At 37.9% G+C, this 16,061-nt stretch overlaps 1 protein-coding gene across 5 annotated transcripts; it reads left to right on the top strand.

Annotated features, from left to right (window-relative positions):
- The first annotated feature begins 58 nt into the window (after positions 1–58).
- On the top strand, positions 59–14,054 carry LOC132117844 (lethal(3)malignant brain tumor-like protein 1). Of its 5 annotated transcripts, XM_059527159.1 has the most exons (23): positions 59–105; positions 960–1,117; positions 1,396–1,562; positions 2,988–3,114; positions 3,623–3,652; positions 4,047–4,212; positions 4,372–4,495; positions 4,624–4,672; positions 5,838–5,929; positions 6,081–6,185; positions 6,254–6,389; positions 6,607–6,698; positions 6,775–6,926; positions 7,191–7,267; positions 8,307–8,392; positions 8,478–8,588; positions 9,506–9,644; positions 9,723–9,810; positions 9,934–10,128; positions 10,235–10,284; positions 11,021–11,178; positions 11,949–12,011; positions 13,286–14,054. In XM_059527159.1, exons 1-23 carry the CDS (start codon positions 59–61, stop codon positions 13,418–13,420), a joined length of 2,547 nt encoding a protein of 848 aa, XP_059383142.1. In that variant the 3' UTR covers positions 13,421–14,054. The 5 variants fall into 5 exon arrangements, with proteins under 5 accessions (XP_059383142.1, XP_059383138.1, XP_059383140.1 ...); XM_059527155.1 differs by having other exon boundaries at positions 9,506–9,810; XM_059527157.1 differs by having other exon boundaries at positions 86–105; positions 404–1,117; positions 9,506–9,810.
- The last annotated feature ends 2,007 nt before the right edge of the window (positions 14,055–16,061 follow it).

Here is a 16,061-nt window from a genome sequence, read left to right as displayed (position 1 = left end):
CATGTGAATGGGTGTAAATGCAACACACTTTCAAACATCAAAGGATAGTGCACTCCGGATGCGCGCATGCGCAGAACACACTCCTTCCGAGCAAGACCAGCACTGGTGAGAATAAATTCATGATCTGATCGCCTTCACATTACACCCAATTCATGCCAATCATGCCATTAATATGCGATCGATATAAACAGATTTTTACTTTGCATGCATTTCTCTACACTTATGATGTCGCGCGTTCCATCGTATTTTTCCTTCATGAAATTATTAAATAGCCCTTATAATTAGCAATTAAGCTGTGGTTGTCTTGAAATAACAGAATATGTTTTAATATCGATCATCATAACAGAGCGCATCTGTCTTTTCCTTCCAAATGCATCGGAATCGGATGTTCCTCAAAAAGCAGTCTTTCAGGCAAGAGCGGAATGAAATAATGAATGGTTCGCCTACTTTACAGTTTACTGCACAGGAACATGGACTTCCGCCATTTTGCACTGGTAGAGTAAAGATTATTTTGGGGAGAGGAGAGGATGCGCTGGAACTGATGCTTTTTGACATGGAATGGAAGATTCAGCCACATCACCACCATGCATTATGCATTTTGCATAATCATCACCATCATCACCATCACTGGTTTAATGGATGAGCACCATCACCATGAGTTAATGGATTATGCATCACCATCAATTAAAATGGTCAACACTATCAGATGATAGATTGAGCATTAACATCATTGTGCATTATCCTGTTTCTCTTTCATTTTTCTTTGTAAAATGAATGACAGAAAATATCCTCCCAAATGGCTAATTGTCTTCCTCTTAAAATATCTGATAAACTCTCTGCTGTTCCCTTTATTTATTTCAAACATCCACATTCTGAAGGACGTTCTCTGCCAGTGTTCCATATGAATAGTGAAATGACTTCTATACTATCACGGATGTCCTCAATTTCTGTGTTGTTAGTGGTACAGAGCAAAGTCTTGCTATGAGTGCCAAAGCAGAACTGGATGTCCTGCCACATGATGCAGACGTCCCATCTGAAAGCAGCATCTCTCACGCTCCCAATGACGGTTCTGCACAGCGGCTCAAACCCCAGGATACCACCACAATCATCTTTCCAGGTGCTTACGGTTCAATAGAAATCAGTGTAGAATGTTTATGTATTATATTGAATTTCCCATATTTGTTTTTCTCTTTTTAAACTAAAAAGGTAAACAAATTTGGCTTGCTGTCCAAGATGTAATGATAGGGCTTGAGACTCGATCATCTGTTTATATTTTCTTGCAGTTTGACTGACAGGATTAAATGAAAATTCTCCTCTTGAACAATTGTTTAATCCATTTCTCCATACTTAGAGGTGTTAAATATTGTGGAAAAAAAAGTTTTTATTTCCCCAAAGCTTCTGCTCATCCACTGCCAAAAGTGGAGCTGCCTCCAAATGCAATCAAGGCGATTAAAGGCAGTGAACTGGAGGCCGCACCACTTCCTGCTCAGGTGGGAGGGACGATTGTCCATGTTCTGGGCTGGAAGGAGGGAATGGCCATCCTCCCTGGAAGCAATCTGAAGGTGAGCAATATGCCTGTGTTTGTGTGGCCTCGTATGTGTTGACCCTTTAAATAAACTCTCGAGTTCTTCAAGTTCAAAAAGCAGCCGCCTCTGTAGATGTAATGTTACAGTATCTGGGAACAAAGAGCTTTATTTTGATCATGATGTCACAAAGTTTACATTTATGCATTAGCAGACACTTTTATCCAAAGCGATTTACAGTGCATTCAGGCTATACATTTTTTTACCAGTATGTGTGTTCTTTGGGAATCAAGCCCACAACCTTTTGCACTGCTAACACAATGCTCTACCACTGAGCCACAGGAATACAAAGTCAGTGATATTTATCTGAAATAAATGTTTAACCATGACATGTTAACATATTCAGTACGATTGCTGAAGATAATTGTGAAACCAAATTCAGGGAGCGGAAAACTAAAAACATTCATTCCTTTAGCAGATGCTTTTATGCAAAGCAAGTTACAAGTGAGGAATTCTGCAATGAAAGAATTGCATGCTAAGGGATCAGGAAGGTTTTTGCTAACATATTTCAAAGGATAAATCAAATCCCAAAATTGCACCAGAAGTAACCTGCCATATGAAATGAAAATACAATACTAAAACAATTTTAAGAAATCTAATTTTAAAAGCCTATCAAATGATCAGTTAAATGTTATTTGATCTCCTCATATTGTGAAGTATAAACTCAATAAATATTGTGGTCAGTATCTGATTTCAATAAACCGCAACAATGCAAAAATAAATAGTACTTAAATAATGAATATCTGGAGGAATATCTGAAATGTTAAATCAAATGCTCAAGCAATGTTGAATGCCTGATTCTGTACAGTGTAAATTTGTATGACTGTGTGATTTTTGTGATGTGGTTTGAGAAGTTAAAATGGTTGCCGAATGCTACCAACTTCCTGGCTGAAATGGATGGCATTATAAAAAGATTAAGTTGACAGTGATGTTTTTCTTCCATGCCAAAGTCTCTACAAGGCAAGCAGAAGTGTAATGTTACCACAGTTAGGAAATCTAAGTGCATGAATAATAAGTGATTTCATGTGTATATTGAGAAGAGGAGAGGTCCAAACACCGAACCCTGAGGCACCCCAGTGTGATTTAGACACTACTTCACTCCAAGATACCTTGAAAGATCTGCCTGTTCTGATATCAGATCAAAGGAGGGCAGTTCACGATGACCAGTGCAGAGAGGGAAGGTCTGGTGATTTAAAATGTCAGAAAAACTGCAGACAACTTGCTCTTTCACCAGTCAAAAGGCAATCTCTGTTGAAGAAGTGGATGCAATCTAATCACTGGAGTGGCGAAAGAAAACATTTTACATTAAAACAAATAATTATATAGTGTAGTGAATGCTTCATGAAGGCACTATATATTACTTTTTATTATTGCATAACTATAATGCTACTCTACTTTCTACAGTTATGTGTTAGTGATACTGGTTCACTGGAAGTGATCAGTGAAGGGAAAATAGGCTCTGCTAATCTGACCACTGAAGGAGCGCAGACAAAATCAGCTGAAATGGAGCTCAAACAAGCTGAAAAACCAGGTAATTGTTCATTAGATGCCTCTGGATTATTACATCATTCTTACAAGAATGGCTTAATGATGTTTTGAAGTCTGGCTGTCAGTCAGGGTTGAAAATTAACACCAAAGCAGGAGTAAAAATTGGCTTTGATGAGTACATAAAAGAGTTACTTTACTGTTAGCCAGTCTCTTTATTATTACGCTAATTAACAGTACAATTGTGCAAGTATTGAATTCTAGCAAGCAAATTCTATATTGTTACCTTAAAAGTCCTGACAAACTAGTTTGAAGAAACAATGGCTTTATGGTGCAACATGAATGAATTACATTTAAGTGCTGGTTCACTGTAATATTTGGACTAGATACAATCTAAATTCTGAACATTTTTCACCATCAGTATTTCTATTGTCCCATATATTTCACTTTGCTTATTACAGTTGAATGCACTAAGTCATTGCAGTCAGATTTTTGCAATTATTAAACTTTCTTACATAGCAATATATTTTAAATGGGCCCTTAATTTTTTGCAGATCCAGACCCATGGGCTTCTTGGGATAAAGGTTGCAGTCTTCATAGATGAGCAATGTCATGTTATGATATGTCATGATATGTCCTAAAATTTCTTAATTTCATAATATTAAATTATGTGTGAAATTAGTAGCCTAAGCAGTAAGATAACCAGTTGTGCTCTCCATTTTACATAGATTAGGGTAAATCTATGGATATGAATGATACAGAATTTGTAATGTACTTTTATTTTTATTTTTGAATAACATTTTATCAGTAAAATGTCAATTGGGTGGAAACAGCTAATTTATTCCAGTTTAACTCAAGCTTGAAGAACAGTAGTCCAATGAAAAGTTCAGTAACTATTGAGAATGTGCATCAAATCTTAAAGCTATTAGCATTTGTCTTTCCAGTAGCACCATCACAAACGGGAATCTTTGCTTGCAGACGTCTCAGTGGGTGGGAATGTCCGGTCTGCTGCCTTTGTGGAGGCCGGCAGACTTCAGAGAGCACGTATGGAGGCTCGGGACAGTCCAGCTCATAGCAAGTGCACTGAGACACCGGCCAAACAGACTTACTTAACGCAGCTACGCGGAGAGACGATGTCTGAAAAGTAAATAAACTGCCAGACTTACACATCTATTTAACTCATGCATTATACAGTATGAATATGTATGAGACAGATTTCTGGTAAAAGTCATGTGTATATTACAGTCAGATGAAGGATACTGAGGTTATTCTTTCAGTATGGTGTTCTGTATGGATGCTTTAGTACTGCAGGGATTGCTGAAGCACAGGTGATCTATCATGAGCATGAGATGCTGAAGCCCATGAAGAAGAGGAAGAGGAGGGAATACAACAGCCCATCAGAGGAAGAGTCTGATGCTGAACCAATGGTGCAGTTCTTTTTCTGCTTTAAATGAATGTCATTATTGTGCTTGATGTGTATGTCTACATTATCGTGCATTTCATATGGTGCTTTGAGTTTTTTAATGCAATAAAAAATGAACTTGTGTGATTAAAGGAGGAGAAAGTGGAGGCTTTAAAAATGGATGGCCGACAGAACAAAGCAGGTACGTCATCACACCCCCATGATAAACCGTAAATGTTTTAAGAAACCATCACTAAAGAACTAAAGTTAGATTTCATACGCTTACACTCTGCACTCTCACAATTGTCAATTACTGGATTACTGGAAAACTATGTTGCCTTGACTGTCCAAACGCAGGCTTTGTTGTCCTTACCAGTGTGTCTTCATTAGGATATGCAGGTATTCTAATGTAAAGTGACACTGTGTGTGTGTGTGTGTGTGTGTGTGTGTCTGTGTGTGTGTGTGTGTGTGTGTGTGTGTCTGTGTGTGTGTGTGTGTGTGTGTGTGTGTCAAATAATTATTCATGATTAATCACATCCAAAATATATTTAAAAAAAATGTTTACATAATATGTGTGTGTGCTGTGTATATTTATTATGTATATATTAATACACACACATGCATGTATATATTTAAGAAAAATATGTTATATTTGCATATTAAATATATTTATATTTAATATAAATCACACAAATAAAAATATATACACATGTAAATAAATGTAAATATTTTCTAAATATATATTGTATGAGTGTGTATTTAAATATACTGTACACAGTACACACACATATATAAACAAAAGCTTTTATTTTGGATGCGATTAATCAAGAATAATCATTTGACAGCACTAATATATATATATATATATAAATATGCAAATGTTATTATAGTTAACTGCAACAAAAGCTAAACCCAAAACCACAAAAAATCATTATGTTAATGTTAATGTTTACTGAAATAAAATGTTAAACAAAAACTTTTTTTTTAAATCAGCTAGTTGCGTAAACATTTCTAATTTTTATTTAGTTTAACACACAAAAAAAGAACTAAAACTAAACAAACTTAACAAAAATTAAATGTTAAAGTAAAAATACCATTGTGAACACTATGAGCTCACAACGAAATATGTATTTACAAGCCTTAAATATTTTCTGTGGTAATGGAGCACATTCTGCTTTTGAACATTAATCGTACTGATAATAAATACAATGAAATCTATGAGCTTTGTGAATTCAGCGTACTATGAACCTAAACAGAGCATTTGAAAAGATGTCTCATGTAAGTACTTATGATTGGATCTGCATATATATAAATATACTGGTCTAGTTTTATCTACTAATGCTAACGGCATCGGCGCGTCTCTGTAGGCTCATCGGAGAGTAAGCTGGAGACGTGGTCCTGGCCGCAGTATCTAGAGCAGCAGAAAGCTGTGGCCGCTCCAGACAGACTCTTCCACGAGGTGGGACTTCTGTCTTTCACTGTAGAGAGTGATGCAGCCCCCATGTGTGTCTTTAACAGGATTCAGTTCAACACGGACTCAAGATTACACTTTTTATAGTTCAGTTATGGATTTTCTTCTGTGTTAACATTTCTGCATGTCACCGGTCTAGACCCAGAGGGTTCCCGTGATTAAGAACAGCTTCAGACAGGGGATGAAGTTAGAAGGCATCGACCCCCAGCACCCCTCCATGTATTTCGTCCTGACCGTCGCTGAGGTACGCTCTGCCTCTTATGACTGTGATCTGTCTCTCAGAGCTCATTCTCACCACGTGCTGCTCTCTAGGTCTGCGGCTTCAGACTGCGTCTTCATTTTGATGGCTATTCTGACTGCCATGACTTCTGGGTGAACGCCAGCTGCCCTGATATCCACCCCGCAGGCTGGTGTGAGAGCACAGGACACAAGCTGTACACCCCGAAAGGTCAATTACAAATCTGTTTCGATGAAAATAGGGATAACCATACAATGTGATGGACATACATACAATTTCAGGATGAATTATATACACCAAACAGAGAATAAGAAGTGTCTTCTCTTCACTTGGCCCTGATCCTCTTCTGTACAGCTGTTATAGATGTCCTAACATACAGTTCTATTGTAAATTCATATTTGAGCTACTGAACTCTCTTCCCTTGCAGGATGTAAAGAGGAAGAGTTTTCTTGGTGCAGCTACCTGAAGATGACGCGCTCTCAAGCCGCGGCGCACGAGCTGTTCTGTGGCTCAGTCAGAGTGAGTGACCCTGAAGCTGTGCTGTCCTGTCTCGCTAAAGCACTGTCAGCACTCAGCTGCTTTTCTGACTGTGCAGCCCGACACACTCTGTGGCTTCGAGGTGGGGATGAAGCTGGAGGCTGTGGACCGCATGAACCCCTCGCTCATCTGTGTAGCCACCGTGACGGACAGAGTGGGCGACCGCTTCCTGGTTCACTTTGACAACTGGGACGACACGTATGACTACTGGTGAGTCACAGCCGTTACTCCCTAAAAAAGTAACTCATTATGTTTCTGACCTCCCTTTCTTCCTGTGTTCAATAGTTTTTCCCTCAGTCATTCCGTTTTATTACACAGAACTTGATTTCTGAGCGTATCTGTTTTTCACCTTTAGAGATATATTTACTGAGAAAAATGGCGATGTGTTCAGTTCTTCTTTGAGTGGCTGTAGATGGTCCGGTGTGTAATGAATGGGTTTATTATTGAAGGTGAAGTGTTGGTGTGTTCCCGCAGGTGTGATGCTCACAGCCCGTACATTCACCCCATCGGCTGGTGTCAGGAGAGAGGCCTGCCGCTGACGCCCCCTCAGGGTAACACACTCCTCTTTACTCTACTCTTGTCATTTTGATATTTCAGTGTTGTTATGAACATGGATTTTACTTGAGTTGTTTCTATAGATGTCCATTGCCTTTCAAAGGTTTGGGGACTTTTTATTATTATTTTTAAATTTAAGAAATTCAGGCTTTTTATCAGCATTGATGTATTAAATTGATCAAAAGATACAGTATATAGTGTGACAGTATAATGTCGGGACAGTATAATGCCACAAAATATTATTGTGAGCTTTCTATTAATAAAGGATTGTGGAGGAAAAAATGATTATGGTTTCCACAAAATATCAAGTAGCACAACTGTTTTCAAAATTGAGAAACATAAGAAATAGCATGGTAAAATGACTATGACCAAAGACAGCAATATTCAGTATATGATAACATTTATCATTAAAATTATTCACAGAAAACCTATTTTATATAGAACCGGTAAAACATTTGGAATAATTCTATATATATATATATATGAAGATACACACACACACACACACACACACACACACACACACACACACACATATGCACTACACAAAAAAATCAGCCTAAATGCATTAAATCAATCGAAAGCAACTGTCAAGACATTTATAATGTTACAAAATATTTCAAATAAATGCTGTTCTCTGGAACTTTCTGTTCATCTGTCAATCCTAAAAAATAAATTGATAAAAAACAAAGATATTCAGCAACACAGCTGTGTTCAACACTGATGATAATCAGAAATGTTTCTTGAGCAGTAAATCATCATATTATTATGATTTCTGAAGATCATGTGACACTGAAGACTGGAGGAATGAAAATACAGCTTTGCGTCAGCAATAAATTAGATTAAAAATATATATATATTTAAAAAGAAAATACTTCTTTACAATTTTGCCAAATGCAGCATTGGTGATGAAGCATGGTGTCTTCTTGCTGACCCAGACGTTTGACGGCCAGTGTAGCTGTATGTGTGAAGACTCTGTCTGTTTTGGGGGCTGCTTTTATAACAGACTGTCCTGATGTGCTCTGGTCCCGGCAGACTATCCGGACGCTGACAGGTTCTCGTGGGAGAGGTATCTGGAGGAGACGGGCTCGACGGCGGTCGCTCCTGAAGCCTTCACAGTGGTGTGTCAGATCGCTCAGTCCTGATCAAATACACTCAGCTCCTAGAATGCCTCAGATAAAGAAAGCGCCTCTTGTGTTTGCGCAGCGCCCCCCGCACAGCTTCCAGGTGCAGATGAAGCTGGAGGCGGTGGATAAGAGGTGTCCGGGGCTGATCCGCGTGGCTACGGTGCAGGAGATCGACACCTACAGGATCAAGGTGAGGAGAACCTCTGCTTCTCTAGACTAGACCCAGCTTACAACAAACCAGAAATAAACTCAAAGCAGCATACTGGACGTATTCCTTTAACGGATCATAACTCTAATATACACTGAGATGAAAAGCCTGGGGTATGATGATATTTTAATGTTTTTGAAAGAAGGGTCAAGACTGCATTTATTTGATCAACCATACAGTAAAATAGTAATATTGTAAAATGTTATAACAATTTTCTATTTGAATATATTTTAAAGTGGTCCTATTATGCTTTCACTCTTTCAGCTTTAGTTAGTCTGTAATGTTGCTGTTTGAGCATAAAAAAGATCTGTGAAAAATAATGTGTGTTTTCGAACAACCTAGTATGAGAGTCTGTTCTAGTGCACCCCCCAAAACAAAATCAAGACCTTGTAAAAGGGAATAATAGGACCCCTTTAAACTAGAATGTATTTCTGTGCTGCACAGCTGTATTTTCATTCCTCCAGTCTTCAGTGTCACATGATCTTCAGAAATCATAATAATGTGATGATTTACTGCTCAAGAAACATTTCTGATTATTACCAGTGTTGAACACAGCTGTGCTGCTGAATATTTTTGTGAAAACAATATTTTTCAAATGCTTTTGTAACATTATAAATCTCATCACTGTCGCTGTGTTCTTGCTGAACCCCCAGAAGCGCTGCGACTCGTACAGCAAGCACTAGCTGAATATTTGAATGTTGAGCAGCGAGTTCATACAAAAAGAACCAATCAGCTGTGTCATGTGATAATGATGTCATTATGTCAGATTCAAATCTCTCTCTCTCTCTCTCTCTCTCTCTCTCTCTCTCTATATATATATATATATATATATATATATATTAATGTATTAGAGTGAGGTTGATTTGAGTGTGAATCAAGCTCATTTCTGTTGTCCTTAGATTCATTTTGATGGCTGGAGTCACTTGTATGATGAGTGGATGGATTCGGATCATCCGGACATCCACCCTGTGGGCTGGTGTGAGAGCACAGGACACCCCCTCAAGCCTCCCCCCTGCCAGCCCACCGCGCAGAGACCCGGTGAGACACCTCCCTCCTCACCCTCACCTGCTCATGTACCGAATGCTGTGTCAGCTCAGAGTCCCCTGTGTGGTTTAGGTCCCCGGGAGAGTCTGACGGCCCGGCCGCCCAGCTTCTCCTCCGTGCCTCAGCCTCGCAGCACCTCCAAATACAGCTTCCACCACAGGTCAGACTTCAGCCTGCCTTTAGCGCTTTTCACCGCTGCTTTAATGAACTGGCTTAAAAAATGAAAATGTTGAAATGGTCAGACATTGCAGAAAACAGAACAGACGTGCTTTCTGTCAATCAGAAAGTGCCCTACTCCGGGATGTGACGGGTCAGGTCATGTGACCGGCCGCTTCACCGCGCATCACTGTTTGTCTGGCTGCCCATTGGCTGAGAGGAACCAGGGCCGGCTTAAAGCGGATCTCTCTGATACAGAGGGATCCAGACGTAGCCTGCTGGTCTTCGGACAGAGAGCAAAGAAATCACGCTACCATGGCAGGTACAACAATATTTATGATTGTTGTGTTAATCAAGTATAACTGTGTATTAAGATATTGCTGTTATGTAAACTTTTCTTGAAAGTCACCTGTGTTTGCTGTCACCAGGATTGGTCGCCCTCCTAAATATCGCAAAAGTCAGCAGAGAAATTGTCAGAGTGAGTTTAACTTTACTACATTTTCTATATTTGAAAGTTGAAAATTGTCATTCAGATTGAATCAGTGACTGTGTTTGAATGAGCATGAATTATTCCAATTATGTGACTAAATTATATGTAATTATACCAAACTCTAGCACTTTCTATGTTAATTCTGTTTTATCTATTTGTTTTCTTTTTTATTTAGAAAAACGTTTGACCCTCTAGTACCAGCATTCTCTGTTCTTTTTCTATTCTTTTGACTTGTTTTAGTTATTGTTTTTTTTTAACACTGGCGTTCCCTATTATTTTTCTATTCTATCTACTTGTTTTCTTTATATTTATTATATAAAGAAACCTTGTGTGTGGTTTTAGACGAACTGTCACAGCACTTGCATATCATTGCTCTTTTGTTGTTTTGATCGCTTTTATTGTCATCATATGACAAAATGTAAATGTATATATGTGTCATGTGAACATGTTAACCAGATTACCATATCCCTGTAAGGTAATATTCTGTTTACTAATAATCTGACTGATGTAGTTATTGTTGAGTTATGCAAAGACCTACTCAGAATATCCTGATCAAATAGGCAAGTCAAGTCTATGTGATTTTGCAGTTCATTGAAAACTGCATGGTTTTATTAAAGACACTAATAGTCAATAGTTGGTGAAATTACTGTGTGGAATTATGAAAATGACAGCATCTTAATCAGAAGCTCATGTGCATGTAAAGGTGATGGTGTGTGTGTTTCAGACATGTCGTCGGAGGGAGTGTACTCGTCTCTCTTCATGACAGCGTTTACAGCGAGCTCGGACCGGACTCTGTCTCTCTGCTGGGAGCAGCACTGTAAGTTACTGCCCGGCGTCGCAGGACTTCATGCAGCTCAAGTGTCCACATGGACTATAGAGGAGGTAATCGCTTCATTCAAACCTTTGCAATTTTGGGGGGTAAAATAAAAACATTTATTAATTTTTGTGTAATAGATCACATGCAGTTATAAAGGATGGCATGCACAAGCCGTTATTTGCACATGTACAGTACTTTATTATTATATATACCTGAAGTGCTTCCAACACTTTTATTTTAAATAAAAAAGTAACATATTTAAAATGCATTTATTTCATACTAAGTTTAGTTCAAATCTATTAACTGACATGAACATTATAATTAAACTGTATTTGGAGTACTATGTGTGCACAATGCACATTTCTTAATATTAAGCCTAAAATGTGTTTTAATGTCACTAATGATGAGGATTGTGTGACTTTTAAATAATATCGATGTTCAAAATCCAAGATATCTAAAGTTTACCTGAAGTGTACTTGCAATAACTCCACTTTATCACGATCAGATATACCTCACTATATCTTTAGTTGGACTTCGGCACTATTTCTGCACAATTAAAGTGCATTAAGCACAATATTAGTTGTTGCAATTTAGCAGAATTTAAGTATTGGCTACCAGTTTCGTATAAAGCACAATTGTAGAGTATTTTTATTAAGTACATAAATATGTGAATGTATTTGTAGCATACTTAACATTACATTTGTTTAAAATACACTGTAGTATATTTATTTTTCACTAGGGCAGGACAATAAGAGAACAGATGGACAGTTGTGAATTTCTGGGCTGGACACAGCAAACAAACAACAGTCTGTATGATGGCTCTGTTTATTTGCAGGTCTTTGGATTTGTCAATAATCTTATTGGTTGTGAGGAGCAGGCCCGAATTTTCAAAGATGAAGTAAGTAATTAGCCTCATTAAATTAGAATGACTAATGGCACTTGCTGAAGAAAGCAGAAGTATTATTGTGCAAATTAAAATTTTAAGTAGATTGACTGTTGAGTCATCATGTTTTAGTAGTTAATAATTTCTTAGAGTTTCTATATTGGAATTATGTATATGAAGGCAGGATCGGGTATTTGGTTTGAAAGTTACAGTAAATAACTCCAGTATATTGGTAGTGAGTTTTGCATGGGTACACACCACTAATATTGTCTTTAAAGAACCTTATATATGATATTTCAGGTATGGTGGCCAGGAGAGGACATGTTCAGTTCACTTAATTTTGCTGTGGCCTGATGTTTAATGCGTGGATAAACCTGCATGACCATAGCAACCGGGGATTATCAGAGATGGATAGAACATTTTTAAATGAAACATTTCATTTAATATTTGTATATTATTACTATTACTTTATTAACTTCTTAGGGCTATATTTTTATATGTATTGTTTTATGTGCTTATTTCCCCTTTCCATTTGTGTATCACTTTACCTAATTAATGTTCTGAATAATTATGCTATTATTTGCTACTATAAATTATTTATTCCTCAACAAAACACTATTGTAGGCTATTTATAATTGTAGTATATTAATTAGCTGAAATAAAAATTTAAGTCAGCATAATCAAAGCTTCACTGGCATGTTGAGCATTTACAGGAGGATATTATTTAGCTTTTATTTAGTATTCAGAAAGTTAAGTAAAGAGATCGAACCGAAGGGGGGAAAAACATAAAAATATAACCAATAATAATAGTCTAATAATAATAATAATATACAAATATTGCGGGGAAAAGACAATCAGTTAATAGATTTAAAGACTGTGGGATGGATACATTTTTTTATTTTATGCACTCTATGTAACTTTTATTCATGATAAACTTATTTCAAATGCTGTCTACATCGTGCACAATTCAGTCTGGTAGCCTATTATGTAATAATTTCTATAATATAATAATATCTTAATTCAAAATAAAATATTAATAAACCCATCTCTGATAATCCTGGTCACGCAGGTTTGTTTACACATTAAACTGGACATGGATGTCGTTTGCTCAACATAGCATCTCAAGGCCACAACATAATATCACGTTCCCTCGAGTTAATTTGTGAGCCGAACATGTCCCCTCCCGGCCACCGTATTCAGGCATTGTAGAATGAGTTTAGAATTAAAACAGGCCTTTTGAGGGGTCTTGTGATACACGTTGTGTAGCTCATTGATGCTTTTCTCTGCAGATGATTGATGGAGAGGCCTTCCTCCTTCTGACTCAAAATGATATTGTTAAGATCATGAATATCAAGCTCGGACCAGCGTTGAAGATTCACAATGCCATTTTAATGTTCAAGAGCACAGATGAAGGCCTGAAGTGAGCAGACTCCTCGTGCTGTAACCATCCAGTCAGAATCTGTCATCAATCACGTGTTTGGTGTTTACCGTCTGAACCCACCAGAGAGAGAGAGAGAAAAGTCCAGGATGAACTATGAGTGACAGAGCAGCCCAGCTGAGCTTTGATGCTGCTTTATTTCAAAAACGAAACGACACGTTCTGATAAAGAACATCTTGATCTAAACCCACCATGCAGGCTTTTACAGATAGTGTTTTTTGTATCTGAAATCTACATTTGTCCTCAGAAATATCAGGGCAGATTTCAGTCGATTGGTGCTACTTTATTCGATCCCTGATGATGTTTATGCACTTTACATGATGAGTCAGTCCAGGGCACTGCTGTCCATTGTTTGGGGACCTTTAACAATATTTGCCCTCAGTAACAAAGTGCTCCTGACATTGTGGTGTTTAAAGAGATTCTAGTTTAAAAGCATGAGCTATTTTACAGAGACAGTTTGGATTCTCAAATCAGTGTTGTTGTTATTTTTCAACTGTATGAATGAGGGGTGATTAGCAGAAGGTCATCTGTGTTTCTCTCTCTGATGGGAAAATTTGAATAATGTAGAGTTGAGTAACTGTGTCGTTCAGTTCATCAACATGAATAAATGTTTAATTCAAGCACTGTGTTCAGTGGAGTCTGAATATGTAAACTCGTCAAGGAGAGCTGTGCTATTTCTAAGCCACTAGATTCACAATTTTCATCTGGCAGATGATAAAACAGCCATAACATTTAATAAATAAACACTAAGATGATGACAACATGACAGTGCCCTGGAAACCACACTTTTTTAGAAAATTACAGGTGCATCTCAATAAATTATAATGTCGTGGAAAAGTTAATTTCAGTAATTCAACTAAAATTGTAAAACTTGTGTATTAAATAAATTCGATGGACACAGACTGAAGTAGTTTAAGTTTTTGGTTCTTTTAATTGTGATGATTTTGGCTCACATTTAACAAAAACCCACCAACAAATTAGAAGATGGTGACATGCCAATCAGCTAATCAACTCAAAACATCTGCAAAGGTTTCCTGAGCCTTTAAAATGGTCTCTCAGTTTGGTTCACTGAGCTACACAATCATGGGGAAGACTGCTGATCTGACAGTTGTCCAGAAGACAATCATTGACACCCTTCACAAGGAGGGCAAGATACAAACATTCATTACCAAAGAAGCTGGCTGTTCACAGAGTGCTGTATCCAAGCATGTTAACAGAAAGTTGAGTGGAAGGAAAAAGTGTGGAAGAAAAAGATGCACAACCAACCGAGAGACCCACAGCCTTATGAGGATTGTCAAGCAAAATCGATTCAAGAATTTTAGTGAACTTCACAAGGAATGGACTGAGGCTGGGGTCAAGGCATCAAGAGACACCACACACAGACGTGTCAAGAGATTTACTGAACCACAGACAACATCAGAGGCGTCTTACCTGGGCTGTCATCTGCTGGTGTTGGTCCATTGTGTTTTTTGGAAACCAAAGTCACTGCACCCGTTTACCGAGAAATCTTGGAGCACTTCATGCTTCCTTCTGCTGACCAGCTTTTTGAAGATGCTGATTTCATTTTCCAGCAGGATTTGGCACCTGCCCACACTGCCAAAAGCACCAAAAGTTGGTTAAATGACCATGGTGTTGTTGTGCTTGACTAGCCAGTAAACTCACCAGACCTGAACCCCAGAGAATCTATGTATTGTCAAGAGGAAGATGAGAAACAAGAGACCAAACAATGAAGATGAGCTGAAGGCCACTGTCAAAGAAACCTGGGCTTCATTACCACCTCAGCAGTGCCACAAACTGATCACCTGCATGCCACGCCGAATTGAGGCAGTAATTAAAGCAAAAGGAGGGCAAGATTTTTGGGTTTTGTTAAATGTGAGTCAAAATCATCACAATTAAAAGAACCAAAGACTTAAACTACTTCAGTCTGTGTGCATTGAGAGATGAGGCAAGTACTCAAAGAAGAAGGAAATGGGCTCTTTATTAATAGTAAAAAATAAACAAAACTAACAAAAACCATTCCGAAGGGGGAAAAACAGGCAGGAAGGCCAGAACAGGGCACAGCAAGGGATGGACAGGACAGGAACACACAGACACATACGACAACGAAGAAACACAGGACTGCAAACACAAGGAGAATAAATATGAGACAAAAGAGGAGGGTAACGAGGGAGACACAGGTGGAGCAACTGAAACAATAATGAGATAACAAGTAGGGCAGAGTCAGACAATAAACCAGAGAGCACATGGCACCACCAACAAACACCAAGCCATGTGTTCACAAACAGACACAGGAGTGTCCTCTGGTGGCCGTCCTGAGCCCCAGCTGAAGACTGGGACAGTCACATGGTTGTGTGTGGTTGTATCTGGATTATCTAATCAGATTCAACCAATTTAGTACTTGTAATTAGATTAAATTAATCAGACTACAGTTATTTTTTATGGATTCCATGATTACATATTATTTACACAATAGCAATCATTTATTCATAATTTACTGATTGTCCCTAATTCCTCTTTTTCATCTTTTAAATGTTCCTTCCTTAACTAGCCTAGCACTTATATATGCTCAGAAAGTCTGTCAGTTTTATAGTTATACTATTTTATATTATCCTGTTTAAATCAGTGCA

This window comes from Carassius carassius, chromosome 37, assembly GCF_963082965.1.
Source record: "Carassius carassius chromosome 37, fCarCar2.1, whole genome shotgun sequence".
Taxonomy (NCBI): Eukaryota; Metazoa; Chordata; class Actinopteri; order Cypriniformes; family Cyprinidae; genus Carassius; species Carassius carassius.
The sequence above is the reverse complement of the archived record's forward strand: the minus strand, read 5'-3'. Positions and strand labels throughout refer to the sequence as shown.